Below are 20,887 nucleotides of genomic sequence, written 5' to 3' on the forward strand. Positions count from 1 at the left end.
AAATTAAACTGTAGATACATTTCTTCCTCTTATCTTTGCAAAAAATATAAACAAGTGAGAAAAACACACACATACACACAAACACATGGGAAATTTCTGGTGAAAATACACATTTTAAAAATTAAAATATAATCAGCTTAGGATTCAACATACAGATCTTAAATCAATGCAGGTCAGTTATTTGGAAAAGGTGTACAATAAAGTAATCAATATGAAAATTTTAAGACATAAACTATTTGGGGTTGGGGCTATAGCTTACTAGTAGAGCATTTCCCAGCATTTGTAAGACTCTGAGTTCAATCATCAGCATGGCCAAAAAAAAAAAAAAAGATATAGGCTATTTCCTATAGCCTCAGAATAATCCCTTTCCTTCCTTTCTGGTCAAATCTCCTGATGTTGCCCTTTCTTGTTGCCCCTACATAGAAACAATTACTGTTCTGGTTTCTGTCACCATAGATTGGATTTGTCCATTTGTTATAAAGTTCTAAGGCTTTAAGAAATCAACTTCAAACATATCCCAGAAATATAGTTTAGTATGTTAAAATAATGTTTAACAAAATATGAAAAGCTTTCTGATGTTTGCCTATATTCTTAAGGTTAAAACTGACTGTGAGTTCATATATCTGTATGCCTGGATCCATGTATCTGTATGTCATAATATTTGGTTGAAATCTTTTAAAAAGTATGACAGAACAGTCTACAGAAAAAAAAATCTTTATATATAATTGCTTGCTTGCCTCCCAGAAATGACTACATAAAACCTGCAATGTTTCTGACAATTTCTCCATTTGCAGATATTAGAGTTTGTGGATCCCTTTCGTCCCTATCAGTATTTTGACACTCTGAAACGGTTCCTCCAGTATGATGGGAAGGTTTTGCGTTTCTTCTGCCTGTGGGATGACTCAACCTCACTGTTTGGGGACCGTAGAGAACTTGTCCTGCATTACTTCCTGTCTGATGGTACTGTTGAAGTCAGAGAAGTACTGCCACTTAATTCAGGCCGGGATGCCATGTCATCATTCCTTCGGAGGAGTAAGCTTCCCAAGGTAAGGATTTGGCTATGTTTGTGGGCCAAGAGACTTAAGCCATTGTTTGGAATGTTGTGTGATGGCTCTGTGAAAGACAGTTACTTCATGCTACTTGGCTAAGTTAGGGTTTCTGTTGCTGTGCTAAAACACCATGACCAAAACAACTAATGGGGGAAGGGACTTTTTTCCAGTTTAACAGTTCCACATCACAGCCCATCACTGAGAGAAGTCAGGGCAGGAACTCATGAAGGGCAGGTATCTGGAGGCAGGAACTGATGCAGAAGTCATGCAGGAGTGCTGCTTACTCAATTTGCTCTACATAGCTTGCTCAACTTACTTTCTTATACACACCCAGGATCACTTACTCAAGGGTGGCACTGGCCACAGTGAGCTGGGCCCTCCCACATCAATCATCAATTAAGGAAATGCCCTACAGACTTGCCCACAGGCCCATTTCATGGAGGCAGTTTCTCACTTGAGATTTCCTCTTCTCAGATGACTATAGCTTATGCCAAATTGACAAAATCAAACAAATGAAGGAACAATAACAAAAATAAATAAACCCTACCTCCAAGGAAAAAAACAAACTAGCCAGCACACTTAGGGTGAGGAAAAGAATATATGTATAAGGGAAGTAAACTGGTTTTGGTTGAATTCACAACAATCACTATTATGAAATATGGGATTCTCTTGAATTAATTTACTGGCTTTGAGTGGGACACTGCCATCCTGCATCCTACCAACCTCATGGTATCGATCAAGGTATGAATATACACATGTGTATACAAACATACATATGCAAAAAGTGAATAACAATTCTAAGTACAGCGACTAGTCACCAACTAGCCAGTAACCACCTCAGTAACGACATTGGCATTTTCTTTACTATGAGGAAGAGTTGTCAAGTTTGTTTCCTCAAACACTTGTCAGCATTTCAGAGGGAAGTGAGCTGGCACAGCAGGAATGACATGGAGACAGACCCGGATTAGAATTGTGGATTTGTTTTTTGATAGCCATGTGAGCATGGGCAAGCCACTTAACCTCTTTGAACACCTATTTCCACACCTTTAAAATGCAGTTAACAGAGCTTCCATAACTAGAAAGCTTAAATGAGATGATACATTAAGAGCCACTGTCTAAGGACTCATTTATTAATACCTATCAGGTCATGAAGAACCAAACTTACTTTTCACAGGTCTTTGTTGCATGTTATTTCTAATTTGGATAAAATATTTAAACTTCATTCTTACTATTTCTGAAAAGGTTACCAGGAGCACTCATTTCTTATGCAAACAACCGCTGGCCATTCAATCCTCACAGGAGGCTCTCCCAGATTCTCTGTGCCTACTGCCAGAAGTCCTGCTGTGTTGCTTCAAGGCTGGGGGGAGGCAGAGTTTGTCCCTGAGGGAGCTCTAGAATATGCACAGCAGGCCTCCAGGAGGAGCCAGGGAAATCTGTTTTTAGAATGTCTTTGAAAAATAGGTTAAATATGAAATAATGATGCACCTGACATTTGCAGTATGTCTTACCATCAGTAGCTTCATTTTATGTACTTATTCAACAAATATTTAGTGAGTTCTCTGTGCCACCTCTTGGGCTGTAATGAAAAAGAAAAATGGCTTATGTCCTGTTTTGTGGAGTATAGATTCTCACTGGGGTGAGATCCAGAAGAGATGGGGATACCCTGGACACTCAAAGCAAGGAGTAAGTAACCTTGCTGAAGTGAGAGAGTTAAGCTGGAGTTCTGAGAACATTCAGGCTGCTAGCTGTAGCCCATTTCCTGTGCTCAGGACTGGATAACTTGCTTGGTAGACAGAACAAAGAAAGGAGGCAAGGAAGCAGTCACTTTTCCTTGGAGATGTTTGCACTTAGGGGATACAAAAGATAACTGCCTGCACAACAGTTGGAGAAATATAGAAAGTGGCTTCAGCCCATGGTGTATGTTTTGGTGAAATCTAGAAAGGGAAGCAGACAATGGACTAAATTGTTCTCCGTGTGTCTGGCAGTTGAATGGGGAACCAAGCAGACTGCTACTTGCAAGATGGAAGGCTGGCTGTGGTGACATATGACTACAATCCTAGCAGGTGGGAGGTAGAAGAGGAAGATTAGGAGTTCAAGGTCATCCTAAGCTACATGAGTTTGACATCATCCTCTTCTGCATGAGACCTTGTCTCAAAAACAAAGACAAAAGAAGGAAAAAACCTATAGGATGGAAGTGTTTGAGGAAAAAAATGTACATTTATCAGGGCTCTGAAGGACATGTGGCAGCAGAACATGAGGTAGATAGACTGGCTTCTTACAGATGTTAGAATAGAGCCATACGAGGCCGATTTCTAGCATATATCCTAGGACTGCATCTATCTCTGTGTCTGGAGACATGTACCATGTTTGGGTTTTATCTTACAGTATGGCCCACCTGGAATCTTTCAACCAGGCCAGATAACAAATCGAGCAGTCCTCAATGTGTATGGGGGCTTGTCAGAATGGCGAGCAGATGGCTACCTGTTGGATAAATACCAGGTGAGGATCCTGGGGTTTTATTACTGATTCCTATGTGACTTCTGTGGAACCTGGATGTTGGGGTGAATTGTATATTCTTGCCTTGTGAGCTAGTGAATGAAATTAAGAAATACATAAACATATGCATTCTATTGCCCTTTGTCAATAATAAGCATATTTAAATGCATATAGAAATATATGCATTGTAAATGCATAGAGAAATATATGCATTGCATTGATTCTGCAAGCACTACAATGTTAAAATAATGCTTAGATGGGCTGAGAAGATGGCTGAGTGGGGAAGGTGCTTGATGTGCAAATGTAAAGACCTAAGTATAACACCCCCCAAGAACATACGTAAATTCAGGAACGGTAAAGTTCACCTGTAATCCCAGCACTCCTATGAGTGATATGGGAAGCTGGAGAATCCTCAGCTGCTCAAAGACTAGCTGGTCTGGCACACACAGTGCCTAACATCAAAGAGATCCTGTCTCAAAGAAGATGGAAGGTGAGTATTAACATCCAACTTCCATGATCTGTGGCATGTGAACATCTATACTCAACATGAATCATACAAGTGAATACACACATACATATACAACACATATCACACACATATGTACAAAAGATAAAAAATTAATTCTTAGAGTTGATTTGATTTTAAAATTTATTTGTAAATGATGCAATTAAGTTATTTTTTTAAAATTCTTTTCTTGGGAAAAAGCATGTAGTTCTTGGATAGATACATAGGGCCAATGCTATGTTCCTCTGTTTTATCAGCTAGGAAAAATAGAGCAAGAGTTTTACACAGACCAGGACCTGGCTATAGGTGCCACCATCAATGTGTGGGGAAGGAAAGTCCTCCTCTGTGACTGTGATGAATTTACCAAGACCTATTACAGGACAAAGTATGGAATTGGTAAGTGATACTCACGCTGGTTAGAAAATATTTTATCACTTTATGCCCCACTTAAGATTTACTTTTGTTCTTTTCATATTCCTGAAAACAGGCCTCTATGAAAAAGCTCATTGTCTCCATGTTAGAGGTGAAGAAACTGAGGCCCTTTAAGGTCGGTTGTCCAAGGTTATGCGATAGAGAGAAAGAGCCAAGAATTAAACTTGTCTGCCTCATGCCAGGGACTCCCGTTTCCCCTTATAAATCTCTTTCTCACTGTAATGCACTATATTCTGGTAGGACACTTGAACTCGAAATTTTAAATCCCTTCTCTTCACTTAATCCTTGCTTACCATAATGGATGACATTCACTTTAGTTCTCTAGGGAAATCTCTTGTGCCAGTTAGCTTTGTATTTCCTGGTGAGGCCCAGCTGGGTTTCCCATTTCTCTTTTCATGGGTATCAAGTCCATTCCAGGCAAGTAAGTTCAGTTGAGTGAATACTAGTGATTTACTAAGTACCTACTATGTGTAGGTCAATGCAGTAGGCTAGAAGTGATGCAGAGTTATAGAGGAGGTTTATAGTCTAAAAGAGGGGACCTGGGACCTGCAGAACACTGCACCATATTATGAGAGAAGCAGGCAGAGGATGTGCTATAAAATCTAATATCCAAAATCTTAAACTCCCACTTCCACCCATTTCCTAAACCTTATCCCTACTCATGGTCCACATACCTACTGCTGCTGGAACTGATAGGATTTGTTGACCTACCAGGGTGTGGTTTGGAATTGTGATAGTGCCTTGTACTCTCAGTAATCCTCCTTCAGTATCTTCAGGGAATTGGTTCTAGCCCTTCCTCTATACCTAACTCTGGGGGATGCCTAAGATAAAATGGTATAGCATTTGCAAAGAACCACAAATCTTCCTATATACTCTTTTATGTATTCATTCATTCATTTAATTTGAGACAGAGTCTTATCATATTGCTCAGTCTTGTATTGAACTTGGCAATACTTATACCTTAGCCTCCTAAGTAACTTGGGTAACAAACAGGTGCCTTGCTACTTTAAATCAATATTATATTACTTGTGATACCTAATTCAGTATAAATACTATGTAAATAGTTGTTATTGTTTAAGGGAGAATGATAGGAAAAGAAACTATACCTGATCAATACTGATACAGTGGGCTGAATTAGAGCGTGTGTAGTATGTTGACCTGGAGGATTGATGTATATTTCTGTGAACTGTGGTGTATTCACTTAAACATGCTCTTTGAGTAAAATGAAGTTGAACACCTGTAGCTTCTTAAAAATAAGAAGCTTGGATATTTTGTTTCATTTTGACATGTTTTTGTCTTATTGATCTTTTGCTTGTTTTTATTTTCGTTTTGTGTTTTTGTGGGGGGTTTTGTTTTGTTGTTTTGGGAGAGAGGGCTAGAATATAAAGTTGGGTGGATGGGGAGGTGAGAAGGATCTGTGAGGATCTGTGAAAAAACATGATCAAAATATATTGTATGAAAAGATTTTAACTAAAAAAAGCCACCCAGATGCTTTGTGTCTAGAATAAAAGGCCTGCTGACCTTGTGTGGTGTTTGCACTGTATATTATTGTGTTTCCTAGGAATGTGAATTCTGGGGGAAGGTGCATAAAACACACAAAGTGGGTAGAATGCAAAGGACTTCCGGTTTCCCTTTTAGGTTCATTAGGGGAATTTGTTCTACCACATCTGCATGCTAGATTCATGAACATGTCTGGGTCAGACATGAGTCAACTTGGTGCCTGGTCTCTCACTTTTGTGTCTAGAACTGGTTCTCTTTTAGTGGACACAGCTGAATATATTTACTTCAAGGATTATAGACAATCATGTAGGAATGATTGTATAGGTAGCAGCTGCTCTAGAGAAGGTTCTAGTGGCCCTTAAATCACTGGGGAAAAGAATTTGCCCTTAATAAATATAGATACCTGTTTAGAATCAGTACACCTTCAATGAAGATTTGGGAATTTGATGATGGCTCACTGAAAACCATTACATACACCTGAAGATTCCTGAAGATTACTCTCATGAAAGGATGTGGTAGAAGATTTACAGATTACCATAACAATTCCAAAATAGTGTATGATTTCCCAAACAGAGTTCCAAATTTGGCTGATGTTTGTCAGCTTGGTTTTGAGAATACAGTATTTGTATTAGGAAAAATGGATGCTGTAGTGAAGGGACTCAGTCACTCATCCACATCTTTAGTAGCTTCTACAGGGAATTTTATGAGATAGCATGAATTTTCTGGTATGCCCCAAACCTAGCTGTTCTGGGTAAATGTATCAGCTTCAAATGCCTTGTAGTCTGTTCCAGTCGAATCTGTCCTAGTGTTTAATTTCTTTTAGTCCATTTCCTTTGTTCTCTCTAGACTGATACTATATTATGTAAAAAATGTACTATGTGCCTTTAAAGTTAACAGTGTATTTTTAAGCAGAAAATTATGCAAATACGAGTTTAGGATGCATTTCATAGTCACGCCAACTTTTAATACTTCTCACGTGTTAAAATAATCCTGTTTAAAAAATACTACTACAAAATAATTTTTGAGTTTTAATACCATACTTAATGTTACAAATGACTGTAAATTATATGCATGGTGGAATCTGGAGAAGTAGATTCACATTCTCTAATAATCTTTACATTTGCTTTTGATAACTTTTGTAAAGTTAAATTAATATACTTCATGTTACTTAAATGTGGTTATTTCTGGCATTTAAAAAATAGAGAAGTGATCTTTATTTTTCTTCATTAGTGACTGTGACATGTTGGTAAAAATATTTATAAGGGTGAGAAACTTTTCCATGTACTTTAACAGTTAACATAAACATTAACAAGCAATTTTAATGAATAATATTAATGTGATGGTAAGGGTGATAATTTTGTTCATAATTCATGTGGTCTTAAAAATTGATAAGATATAATCTTATATATTATGTTTTGCTGTTACTGAAGCCTAAACCAGAACAAAGTGCCACCAGTAACTGTGGTCCTGGAAGAAAGAAGGAAGAGGCTCTCTCTCTCTCTCTCTCTCTCTCTCTCTCTCTCTCTCTCTCTCTCTCTCTCTCTCTCTCTCTCTCTCTCTCGTGTGTATGTGTGTGTATGTGTTCCTGTTGGTGGCTGCATATGTGTGTATGTGGTGGCAAGAGATCAATGTTGGGTCTTCCTCAATGCCTCTCTACCTTAATTTTGAGACATAGACTCTCAATGAACTTAGAGTTCATCAGTTCTGCTAGACTGGCTAGCCAGTAAACCCCATCTCCCCATTGCTGATATTATAGGCACATGCTGTCATGCCTGCCTATTTTTTACATAGATTCTGGGTATAGAATTTAGATATTCATGCTTGTGTAGCAACTTTGCCAACTGAGCCATCTCCCTAGTCCTCGGGGACCATTTCTAATGCATTATTCAGCCTTGTCTTATGTTGTAAAGTTCCATTTTATTTTAGGGGAAAAATGGCAGAAAAGGAGTTGGCCATAATCCAAGGAAGATGTATGGATATCTTTTCTATTTGTGTAGAAGTAGTACAGGGCTTGATAGAATTCTGAAAGACATTTGAGCCTCTGTATGCAAAGCAGTCCCCTAGAAAGATGAGATTCCTTCATTTTAGGATTCCAAGGAGATAGTAATTCCATAGATATTTTGCACAGTCTTGTCCATTGTAACTCCTGCATCAAGCAGTGTGGCCTCCTGCTGCAGGTGGCTTGCCTGCCGGGATGGAGTACTCCCTCACTGTTGATGTGAACAAATCAGATTGGCAGGTAGAAGTCTGTTGGGCTTTCCTGTAGATGAAGACTTTAAAATGTTCCAGGGGTTCTAGTTTGTCCTTCTTGGTACTGAAAAGACAAAGATTTGAATTTTAACTATTCTTATCTAGGAATTTATGCCTTAGTTTATTGATTAATAAGATTTTTCTCTACTTTCTCCTCTCTCTTCTGTCTCCTTTCCTCTAACACTGTCTTGCGTGTAGTCCTGGCTGAGTTGGTACTCATTATGTAAAACAAGCTGGCCCTATATTTATGGCAATCTTCCTGACTCAGCCTCCCATTAATGGGATTTCCAGGCCTATAGCACTATACTGAGCTTATAGGAATATTTTCTAATGTTGGCAAAACCAAAGCAATAACAGAATCATTCATTCTCAATGGTTTTGAGTACTTATGTTAAGAATAAGGTTGAAGACAATTTTAAAGCACCTTTCATTTTCTATAATCAATTCAGGCTATCTCTGGACTCTCAGGACTAGAAGGAGGGGGACATGGTAGAGGACAAGTCAGTGATCACTTGAGGAAACTGTAGCAGCAGACATAGGACTGGTTTATGGCTTACCGCATGGCCATGATGGACTTCCAAGGTTTACTTACTTCACTCCCCCTATAGACTTAGTAAGGATGGTTGGAGAATAGAACTTTGAGTTCTGACTATATAATTCACTAATTGTTTAGCCTAGGTATTGACTACAAGCAGAGGTGGATTTCCTTTGAAGCTAAGGACAGTTGCTTAGTTTTCAAAGTTCTTCCTTTATAGGGGTCCTAGTCCAAAGCCCTGGCCTAATTTTGTCTTAATAATCTGGCATTCTTTGGCTTGAAGATTCTTTTTCAAAATTATGTAAGCTTCTGATTTCCTAAAGTCTGGGTTATTAGATCATAGGAGATAAACTTTTGAGGAATTTAGTGTCTTTCCTCAATAATGCTTCCACCTGAGATGGCATGGAGAACCATTAGACTCCATTTCTATACACAGTCTCTCGGAAGTTTGTTTGAATCTATTCAGTCATGGATAGGCATTCAATTCATATGTACAAGTCATTGGAATGAGAGGACTCAAAGTATTTGGAAGACATGAGTGTTTCAGTGTCTACCCAGATATTAGTTATAGAACATATTTGGGAAGATGCTTATACAAAAGTATGTGCCTTTTCATTTGCTCAACATTTCTGAAATAAGCAGGGTAGATGGGGTGATCAAAACCCAATGACAACCAACTTCTCATTCCTGTATGATTCTGTGGCTTTGTGAACCTATGTGAGCTACCAAATAGATATGATTTAAAGTTGAATCTTGATCCAGAGTTTCCAAAAGGGTCTATATGATGTTATAAAAGTCAAGGGTGGTGAAGTGGAACAATTCTCATTTTTTATACACTAGATGGCACTGTGGGTGCAGAGGAAAGCTCTAAATTGGTTCTTTTGTTACTTAAATCTGTTGCAAAAATTAGGTAGTTGAGAAAACAACACCATGTTTTAAGACTTGTAATGAAGGCTATAGAATATATTCTTAGTGACTTTATGCTTAAGAATCAAAATTTTTGGTTAGTGTCCTCAGATTAGTGTGTAATGCAATCTTTTGGTCAGTGCACTCTGACTAGTAGGTAGAGCTGTATGTATATGCCCCCTGTTGGAAGAAACTGCTCAGGCCCGAATTTTCTAATTACATAAAAGCTTTCCTGCCATTTCCATGGTGCTTGCCTTGGAACAAAGGTAGCAATCAGTGGTGTTTTTGATGTAATGGTGAGCAAGGATAGAGTCTACTGCAGTTCAAACTTGAAGATTTGTGCTTTTCTCTTATTACCAAAATGTCTCTTTAATCACAAAATGAACATTAGGAAAGGTTCATGAGATTTTCTATAAGGAAACACTGGTTGTATCTTTTCACTGAGCCAGTGAGAAATAGTTGATGGCAATTCCTTTGTCAGCATGTCTGCTGTGAGCAGTTTCCGTTAAGATGGAACAATACTCTTCTGGGGATTGTGCCTCAGGAAATTTCACACAAACCAGCTAGGAAATCTAAGAAAAATTGAAAGCTGAAAAATGTTTTGAAATCAGAATTACAATTGGCTTCATACCTTTTGATCAATTAACAAATCCCCTTAAATTTTAGCATTTTAGATGACAAATTGGTGTCTTTTTTTTCTAATGGTGGTATATACCAAAATCTGGATTCTTTCTTCTATTAGAATTTTGACCATGGAGAAGGAAATATTACATTTGTAGAACTCTTTTTGTTCACAACTGAAATACCTATCAAGCATAGGGAAGAAAGAAAGACAAAGATAGTAGTCTGTTTTAATTTTGTTTTGAGAAATGTTCTAGAATCTCCTTTGCCATTTGTAGTGGGTCAAACATAGTGACATGGATAGATTGGGTCAGTATGTTATTTGTTCTAGAATGCACACTTGCTTCTTAGAGATGACACAGCCCCATAATGATTACCTAAGAGATATTATAAGCTTGCCCCAGTCTTTCCTTTTTTACACATGATAAGTAAAAAATAAAGTCAACAGTATTGACCATGTCACATTCCATTTGAGAGTGTAGGCGGTGGGGTATCCTTAACTGCATTTTTGCTTCATTACAACTATAGTTGCAATCTTATCTTGAGCAATAACATGAGTGACCTTGAACAGTGGTTGGTGACAGGAAGGGGATTTTATTTTTCTATTTGTTTTTTAATAGACAGTGAAGTACAGTGTCTTAGAGTTGAATTGGAGGCAAAAAAAGAGGACTTAAAAAGTGGATCCAAGGATGAGGAACTGGCCAATGGGTAAAGTTAAAAGGGAAGCAGTCAGGAGTCAGTCCTATTTGGAAAATAATTTTTATTAGTGAGTGTTGACTGAAGATAAGAGAGGGCCAAATTACAGGTTAAAATATGGAATTGATGGCATAAAGTTTCAAGTTTGAATTTTCATATCATTGGAAAAATCAAGAGAAGAGCAAAATAATATTCAGAAATGGGGGTGAGAGGTTATTTGACAAAGATTTCTGCTTTTTTTTTCTTTTGAACCAATGAGTATTAAGTGAGCTCTGTGGTTTTTATAAACATGATTGAAACCTACTCTCATAGGATTTTACCATGTTTTGTTTGAAAGAGTTTAAAATAGTGTACAAAATCTCCATGTTCATCTTGAAATAATAACAGACCTTTAAAAACAACCATAACCAGGGCAAAAAAATATTGATGTTTTGTTTGCCTGTGTTTTGTTATAGATAATTTTACCGCCATTTCATGCAAGCCTCCTCCTCTTCCAAAAATAGAAAGGAAGTACCCACCTTACACTGGCTTTGGATCTGAAGAGGATTCTTTCCGCTCCTGTGTGGGCCTCAAGCCCACACCTCATCGGAGGAACTTCAAAAAATTCGTGGAACTAGACAGGTGCCTGAGGGGACCTTGATTATAGTCCTAGCTTTCCCAAAGATGTTTAGAATTTATGACATAACCCTGTCACACAGCTCATTTGAATTTGAGCCCAGGGACATGTTACTGTAGCTTTCCAATGAGGTTGATGAATGCACAGGTATTGACAGCTTCTTCCTATTGACAGTTCATATTTTAATGTGTTATTTGGAGACATCTAAAGTCATATCACCCCCTGCCTGATGTCTTTCCATATCTATCTGTCTTTCTCTCTCTTGAGGAAATAATGTAGAAGAGGAGTCAGCAGATTTCAAAGGTCAGAGAGTACATGGCTTTGGATTTGTGGGCCATACAGCCTCCATCACAGCCACTCAGATATGCCATTATAGCATGAAAGCTACATGGACAGAATGTAAACACATGTGTAACTGTGTTCCAATAAAACATTTTATGGACATTGACATCTGAATTGCATAAAACATTAACATATCACAATATATTATTCTGATATTTTTCTTTTCAACCACATAAAAGTGTACAAACAACATTTAGCTCAAAGGCTTACAAACACAGGTGGCCAGCTGGATCTGTCTCACAGACTATGGTTTGCCAACCCCTGATATAGAGATTTCAGTGATTTGTTAGTGTTTTTCAACATGTAATTTTAGAAAATTCATGTTGCTTTGACTTGAGAGGTTTGGTTTGAGTTCAATGGGAATAGACTGCTTATATTGCTGAATGTAATTTCAAAAGATAGATTTTCCAAAGTATCCCTAATACACATGAGGCACAAGCTGCTCTTGAATTGTTCACGTAGAATATGAGCACTGGTTATGTCTACCTTTTGGTTCTTCAGGATGAGCAGGCCTTGGAGAAAAAAGTCAGGGAAAAATTGTGGAGAAATGTTGCAGATGCTTGAATAGGATATAAATTAAAAATTGTGGCTTTGTGTGAGGGAGATAATGGGTTGGGAGATTCTGGGAGAAAAATGATAAAGGGAACATGTCTTAAGATTTGAAGAAGAAAAAGCACCTGGAATTTAGTCAAACTGAATGAGTCCCATGCTGTTGTCAAAATTTGAAAGAAAGAGAATAAAATGTTATGCTATATCTATAAAAATGGTTTAACTGTCTGGCTGTAAATTATATGGAATGTGGGAAGTTATGCCTTTGCTGTGATATGATGTCATTTGTCTTTCAAGAAATTACTGTTTATTTTTAAGAACTTTAGAGTTTTATTTAAATTTCAAACTCTACTTCTCTAAGTGTGGTTCCCATACTTGGTAGAATGTTAACTCTTGCGCTTACTTCTGGATGGAGTGAGAAAGAAATGCTGGGGTGGGGCCCAACAATCTCTTTACACAGGCACCCTGGGGGATCCTGAGGTGCATCAGTGTTTGAGAATCAAGTGATTTTTACACATAAGAGGGACGTCAACATGTCCATGTTCTCTTGTTGGCAACATTATTATGGCTAGGTTCCAGGGTAGACTTTGATGGACATTTTTTTCAGTAACTACTGTTTTTAAGGGCAGCCACCTGGAGGATATGGAAGAGAAGAATATCCCTATTGTAAAAGAACAGGGAAGTTTTCTTAAAACAAATAATATGAAATATTATCTAGGGTGTTGCTTCTAAAGCCAGGTAAAAATAGTTCTTTGTGGATAGTTCGCTTAGTTTCTGTCTGCCCTGTAAAACTGCCCTGAGGCCCCTAACTACAGATAGGATTGTACATGTAAGTCATACTTTAGTGGGCTGGAGAATGGGGATAGATATAGACACAAATGTCTCTAATTTCATTTCTCTTTGTCCAGTGCTTGTTTTGTGTCAGGAATATACTTCCTTCAAGCTCCTCCTACACAGTGAACTTGTTTCCATGGTAACTGGCACAAACTGGCTGAACAGGACTGAAGTACTTTGTTCTCTTTGTACACACAATACTCTGCTGATCATACTTCTAATAATAATAGCACTAGTGATAAGAAGCAGTTAGTAGTTTGTTTTGAATTAACTACTTTATAAAATCTGATATCATCTAATCTTTAAAGCAGCCTTAGAAGACAACAGATTATATTCTTACACTTATTTTTCAAATGAGGAAAACAAGACTCTAAGAAGTTCTGCAGCTTGTCCAAACTCACAGCTAATTTTTAGTTAAACTAGGGAGTGAATCCAGGGAAATTTCATTTCTGGAGTTTATCTTCCTTGCCATAGAATCTGTACTTACCACATGACTTGGGGATTACTCACATATGTAATTTCTGGGCTCCCCCAGACTAAGAGTTCCTTGGAGTAAGAGACTGGTTTTATTGTTTACCTGAGAGTTTGAAGAATGCCAGCAAATGTTTCATCCAATAAGAAAAGGTGCAGATAAATAAGTACAGTGGTTGAAAACATGTTTGCTAGTCCTGTTCTTTTTAAAAAAATATGTCTATTGTATGAGTGTTTTGTCTGCATGTATGTATGTCCACCACATTCATGCATAGTGCTTCTGGGGGTCAGAGGAGGCCATCAGATCTTCTGGAACTGAAGTTATGGGTGGTTGTGAGCTGCTATGTGGGTGCTGGGAACTGAACTTGGGTCCTCTTCCAAAGCAACAAGTGCCCTTAACTGCTTAGCTATCTCTCCAGGCCCACTAATCCAGTTTTTAATGATGGATCAAAATAAAAGCAGATAGCTTCTTAACAGGAAAGTTATCATCTCATACTTCTGCTATTCTAACCATATAGATTCCAAAAAGTTATGGTTCTTAATATTAATATTAATCTTTCACTGGTTTCAGGTCTTGTCCATCTTTTGTTGCCACCAACTCCCCTTATTTTTTTCTACCATTATCTAAAATAATGTCTTCATATGCTTTCCAATATGAAGACTTATTTATCTCTAGAGCAGTGGTCCTCAAACTGTGGGTCGACCCCTTTGGAGTTGAACAACCCTTTTACAGGGTTCACCTAAGACCATTGGAAAACACATTACCATTCATAACAGTAGCAAAATGATTGTTATGAAGTAGCAATGAAAATCATTATATGGTTGGGGGTCACCACAACATGAGGAACTATATTAAAGGGTCTCAGTAGTTGGAAGTTTGAGAACTATTTCTCTAGATCTTTTGTTCTTGTTTGTTTGTTCTTAGTTATAGGTGAACTTGGGGTAGGGTGGTCAACAAATATGTTCCAAGGACCTCCTGTGTGACAGACATTTACTTAGGTGTTTGTGATATATCAATGAAAAAAGCAGCCATATAATCCCACCTTCTCTCATAAAACTTCTTTCTCATTGACAGAGATATGCCAGAAAGTAAAGGTATTCAAGTATATCAAATAGTACATAGAATGTGTTAAGTATCACATTAAAAAAAGAAAACATTAATTTTCCACGTGAAGGATCTAGGAGTATATGAATGATGACTGTCCCTAGTTGCAGTTTTCAGTGGTGCTCTGATAGACCTTTCTGAGGCAAAGAGACATAGTCCAAGCAGAAGGCAGAGTCAGTGTAAACACTCTGAACAATGCATATGCATGGAGTATGTAGAAACTCTCCAGGAGACCAACGTGGATAGAGAAGATGAGGAAAGGGCAGAATGTACCTCATAAACGCGAGGTAAAAGTAACAAAATGTGAGATCATATAAGGTTTTGCAGGCAATCATAAGGACTCTTGATATTTAGAAAGATAAGGAAGAAGCATTAGGAGATTTGACTAGAGAAATGACTTGATTGGGCTGGCCTATTGGAAGAATCTTTCCTATGAAGTGTTAAGAATGGACTATACAAAGATGGTAGTAGATTGAAGACAACCTATGAGATTGCTTTAATAGTCCAACAGAAAAGTTATCACATCTGGATGAGTACTACTGGAGGGATGAAATGAAATGCAGATTCTGGACATGTTTTGAATGTAGAGCTAATAGGACTTCCTGACAGATTAGATATGAGGTGTGAAAGAAGAGCTATAGATGTCTCAGTGTTTAGACCTGAGTAATTGGAATGGTACCATAGGTAGAATGGGTTTGGGGGCAAGAACTCAAGTTCAGTTTTAGAACAAGTTGAGATGGCAATTAGATACCAAGTGAAGATGGGTATGGTATGTATTGAGGGTATTCAGGAGGCAGGTCTAAGCTGGAGGTGTAAATTTTGAAGTCATCAGCATGTAGTTAGCATATTTGTTCATGATGCCAAATTGTACTAAAGCTTTTAGACTGTGTTAGATCACAAAGGATGAATAGATGTCAAGAAACCTTGGGACATCCCAAATTAAGCATTTGGAGAAAAGAGAAGGAACCACTGAAAGAGGATGACGTGGGACAAACAAAGATATAAGAATGACATAAAGCTAAAAAAAATGCATAATGCTTTGAGTCAAGTGATTGAGAGTGTCATAGAAGAAGTTGCTGATTAGTAAAATTAGATGCAAAAAATGACTAAGAACTGGATTTGGCATTGTGGAGATGATTGTTAATTTTGTAAGAACAGTTTAGCTAAAACAACCCTTTACCAATAGAAATGGATTTAAATGAAATGAGAAGGGGCAGGGGATAAGACTTACTGGCATACTTCAGGCCTTGCATGCAATCCCCAGCATGGGGAAGATAGCAGGAAAGGGATGGTGGGGAGAATTCAATGCAGTGAAGGTAGGTAACATTGGACTGTATGTCTAAAACATTAAGACATGCATCTTAAATCTAGGAATTTATAATTTGTTTTGGGACAATGGGAATAAACACATTTTAAGACAACCAGCCAAGAGTACAGGACTGTATAGTGCTAAATTGCTAAATGTGACATCATGGTTGATGCAAGTGATATGAGTAGTTGATCACTTGGGAGGGTAGAGACTGTGATCAAAAGTGTACAGGAATTTGTTAATTGGCTTATATGAAGAAAATATTTTTAAATATTTAGAGCTTTCTTACAATTTCCTCTGGGGAACTATCTTGTCAGACTCCCCTGGTAGCACATTAATAATGCAGTTTTCTGCAAATATAAGCTCACTTGTGAGTTCGTATCTCTGGTGGTGAGATTATGGATTCTGCATATGTAACAAGTTTTCCAGGTGACTTTTATGTACATCAGACTTCATGAATGACTCAATTTTATTGAGTAGGTTTATGTTACCAATTGATGAGATATCCAGAATACTAGAATTAAGGGGGGTGGAAATGAGTGGCATATTCAAATATTCACAGTAAACATATGCACTTATAAACTGAAGTCCTAAGAAGTTAAATTTAAAATAGTATTCATTTGGACTTTGATTAGAACTCATTCAATTGTTTATTGATGTTTTAGACTCATAAATATATATGAGTCTTTTAGAAGAGGATGCTGTTAAATATTTCTTACTTGTGAATTCAAATAGGTACCAGAGAAGGTAACTGATATAACATAACTGGCCCAAATAGTTTATAAGGTCCATCTGAAGCTTTGGAACTAGGCACTTTGGAAAATCCAAATTGTGACCCCACTGGTGGTTTTTCCCAGGCTGTCTGGGATGAGCTTTACAAACTGTTGTGCTATGTCTCACACAGGCCTCAAGTTGGCAATCTTGCCACTGTACTTTCCCAGGGCACCTTCCTATACAGTTCAAGAAGGGGCAGAAGAAGAGCATGTTATGCCTTTGCAAATTTGAAATACTTTGTTGTGGTTTGTATCACTGTGAACACAAAGAATGGATTTCAGGATAGGAGAATCTGAAAGTGATAGGGAAGTGATGAAGGGAATGGATACTTGTAAGGGTAATGCTTTTTATTATCAGAGACCTCCCCAAGGGCTTACTTTTTGTTGAAGGGCTAACTTTCACTGGCTAGTAACTGCAGCTGTATTTTTTTACTGAGAGACCATGAGTTACTTAGTTCACTGCTCATGCAACCAACTTTGGTAACTATTTCTTTTATTTTTAAGATAAGGTCTTACTGTGTAGCCCAGGCAGGCTTTAGACTCATGAACTCAGCCTCCCCAGTGCTGGGGCTACAGGTGTGTGTTACCATTGCTTACCTGAGAAAATGTTTAAATTTTATTCCATTCCATCTTTACTCACCTATTCATTCACATAGTTCTAATTTTATCTTTATGGGTGTAATTTTCTGAAAACATTTAGTATAATATAATATAAAAATGTTATAGCAGATAATGGTTAAAATAAGACAGCATTTCCCTTTGAAAACAGACATGTAATGACTACATACAATACAAATAATAAGTACATTAAAATGGAGACATAGTCATGATGTTTATGAAGGGGAAAAGTTAATGTTTTCCTTGAAAGGAGTTGGGAATGATCCTAGAGAAATGGAGTGATAGAGAGGGGTATATGTGAGGTGCAAGGCAGAAAAGTCCTGGACCTGAGACAGGTGTCCCAGGAGCCCAGTAGAGTATGTCATCTGGATTGCCTTAGGCCAATGTTTATGCCTCTACCTGCTGTAGGATATCTTTCTGTATGCTGTGAATATGTGTTGCTCTGATTGGTTGATAAATAAAGCCATTTGGCCTATGGCAAGTCAGATTATAGCTAGGTGGGAAATTGAAGAGGGAGACAGGAAAAAGAAAAGAGAGGGGAGAGAGATGTAATCCCGCCATCCAGGGAGCAGCATGTAATGGCACACAGGTAAAACCACAGAACACATGGTGACATATAGACTAATAGAAATGGGATAAGTTTAGTTATAACAGCTAGCTAGCAAAAAGCTTGAGCCATAGGCCATGGCCATACAGTTTGTAATTAATATAAGCCTCTGTGTGTTTATTTGGGTCTGAGCAGCTGCAGGACTAGGCAGGACACAGGAAAACTTCCAGCTACATCTATCTGACAGAATTACTGTGATTGTTGACCAGCTTCATGATCAGAGAACAGCTGATTAATTCACCTGCTTTGAGCAGGTGGTTATGAATTTTTTGGTTGTGTACACATTCGTGAAGGTTCATGTCTGTGTGCGTGCACATAGAGGCCAGAGATCAACCTTGGTGCTTTCCAGGAGCCACCTAGCTTGTTTTTTAAGATAGAGTCTCTCATTGGCCTAAGGATTAGGCTCAGTTGGCTGACCAGTATGCCTCAAAGAACTGCCTGTCTCTCCCTTCCAATGCTGGGATCTCAAGCATGTGCCACCAGGCCTAGTTTTCAGTATATTTGTCAGACATAATAAAGAACAGGAAAGATTTTAATCTACTGAGAAAAATCCTTCAGTGTTTAGATAAGATGTGTAGACTGTTTAGAAAGGAATAAACTTCTATATTAAAGCCATGGCACACCTTTTGCAATATTTATGATGTATAGAGGATTACTGGTATAATGCTCTTACTTTCATGTCTCTTCTTTTTAGCTATGGAAACATAAGTAATACACTCCGGTATTTTGCAAAACTAGTCACAGACAAATGTGCTGATGCGGACAGGATGTTTGTTATTGCGTTTTATCTCGGTGATGACACAATTTCAGTATTTGAACCTATAGAGAGGAATTCAGGTAAGAGACTTATCTTACTCAGCATTTTCTCAGAACACTCAGCTGCCTTTTTCTTTCGAAATTAGAGAATATAATCTGATTTGATTGCCTAGAAGATCTGTGATGATGATTTTCTAACCAATAAATTTCTTCTTACAACACTGTCTTAAATGTGAACCCAAATATATAAAATGATAAACAAAGAACAGCTGTGGTCAGTTACCCAGGGGAAATCCCCTATCATTTTTTTTTCTGAGGTACTCTTAAGGAACCTTGGGGCTTCAAAGTCATGGTTTGACTGCCACCAGTCACATTCACAGCCAGAGAGCCAAGAGAGTGTTCTATTGTCCTGCTTACAAAATCATTGCCTAGTTAAGAAAATAATACAAGATATACAAATTTAATCTTCAGAATCCATCTTTCTGTGGTACTTCTGTTTGTTCTGGCTATTGCCAAAGGTCCTGCCCCCAGGCCTGTGGAATGTTCTCCAGTCTGTTAATCTCGTGGCTAATGCTGAGGACAGCCATTGACTTACAAATTTGGAAATGTAGGGCTCTGTTCTTTGTTTCAACATGTTTACAACTTTTATCTGCACTGAAGACATATGTTTGAGAAGAATAACCAGCTCAACTGGCTCTTTCAGAAAAAAAATAAGTAAAAACTTTGGTTTGTACCATTTGCCAATTTATGTGTTGTGAATATCCTGATCAAGGCCTGTTTCAAGAAACCAACAAGTTTTTAAAAGTGGCATGCAAGAGTCTAAAAATGTAACAGTCAGGTCATATACTCAAGCTTCTTTAGTCATTTAGCATGCTGATAAATAATGAATTATTTGTAGAGCTAAGTCAGGCCCCAGTATGATTTGAATAATAGAAAAATCTTAAAATATGAAACCAAGGATGAGCATATGACATGTTCTGAATGGTCAGAGATATCAATTTTGTACACTTAGAAAAGTAATGATGGGGCCAAGCAAATTGCATTTGTAAAATAGAAGGCTTACAAATCATGACCATCACTGAGGACTTACTATCATCCTTAAGTTTCACAATAGGTTAGGTCCTTTGCCGGGCGGTGGTGGCGCACGCCTTTAATCCCAGCACTCGGGAGGCAGAGGCAGGCGGATCTCTGTGAGTTCAAGGCCAGCCTGGGCTACCAAGTGAGTTCCAGGAAAGGCGAAAAGCTACACAGAGAAACCCTGTCTTGAAAAACCAAAAAAAAAAAAAAAAAAAAAAAAAAGAGGCAGATTTAGAGACAGGGTTAATGTGGAAGAGATTTATTTAAACAACAACAACAACAACAACAACACAAACAAACAAACATCAACAACAAAATATGGAAGGAACCAGAAGAAGCCTAGAGAACTATCAGACTGCAGTGGGTTCTCTCTCTCTCTCTCTCCCACTTACTCCCACCCCACTCCTCCTCCAATCTCCTCTCCTCTTGTCACTTTCTCCATAGTCTCACTATGTAGCTCAGGCAAGGACTAAAACTCATTATCTCCTGCTTCAACCTCCCAAGTGTTAGAATTATATCTAATACCACACCTGGCTGTCATACTTTCTAACTCCTATGAAGGACAGAGGAAAGGGAGAAAGTAGTAGGTGAACACCTATGGCTGATTCCATAACTTGGCCACTGTGACATATCCGAGTACACAGGCATCTTTGTAGTAATCTGCCTTTGAGCCTTATAGATCTATACTCAGGCTTGTTATACACCTAGATGATGTGCAAGTTCTATTTTTAATTTCTTGAGGAATTATCTTATAATTTCTACAGTTGTTACACTAATTTACATTCTCTCCAACAGTGTTTAAGAGTTACCCAAGAAAAAAATGTTGTTTCTTTGCCCACT

General features: G+C 37.9%; 1 protein-coding gene across 1 annotated transcript in view; it reads left to right on the forward strand.

Annotated features, from left to right (window-relative positions):
- Efhc2 (EF-hand domain containing 2) overlaps positions 1-20,887 on the forward strand; it is a 177,183-nt gene that overhangs the window by 87,484 nt on the left and 68,812 nt on the right. The window contains exons 5-9 of the mRNA XM_006976872.3: positions 795-1,046; positions 3,435-3,548; positions 4,308-4,446; positions 11,446-11,611; positions 18,909-19,051. Of these exons, the coding sequence (XP_006976934.1) occupies positions 795-1,046; positions 3,435-3,548; positions 4,308-4,446; positions 11,446-11,611; positions 18,909-19,051 (814 nt within the window). The remainder of the gene's footprint in view (positions 1-794; positions 1,047-3,434; positions 3,549-4,307; positions 4,447-11,445; positions 11,612-18,908; positions 19,052-20,887) is intronic.

This window comes from Peromyscus maniculatus, chromosome X (genome assembly GCF_049852395.1).
Source record: "Peromyscus maniculatus bairdii isolate BWxNUB_F1_BW_parent chromosome X, HU_Pman_BW_mat_3.1, whole genome shotgun sequence".
Classification (NCBI taxonomy): domain Eukaryota; kingdom Metazoa; phylum Chordata; class Mammalia; order Rodentia; family Cricetidae; genus Peromyscus; species Peromyscus maniculatus.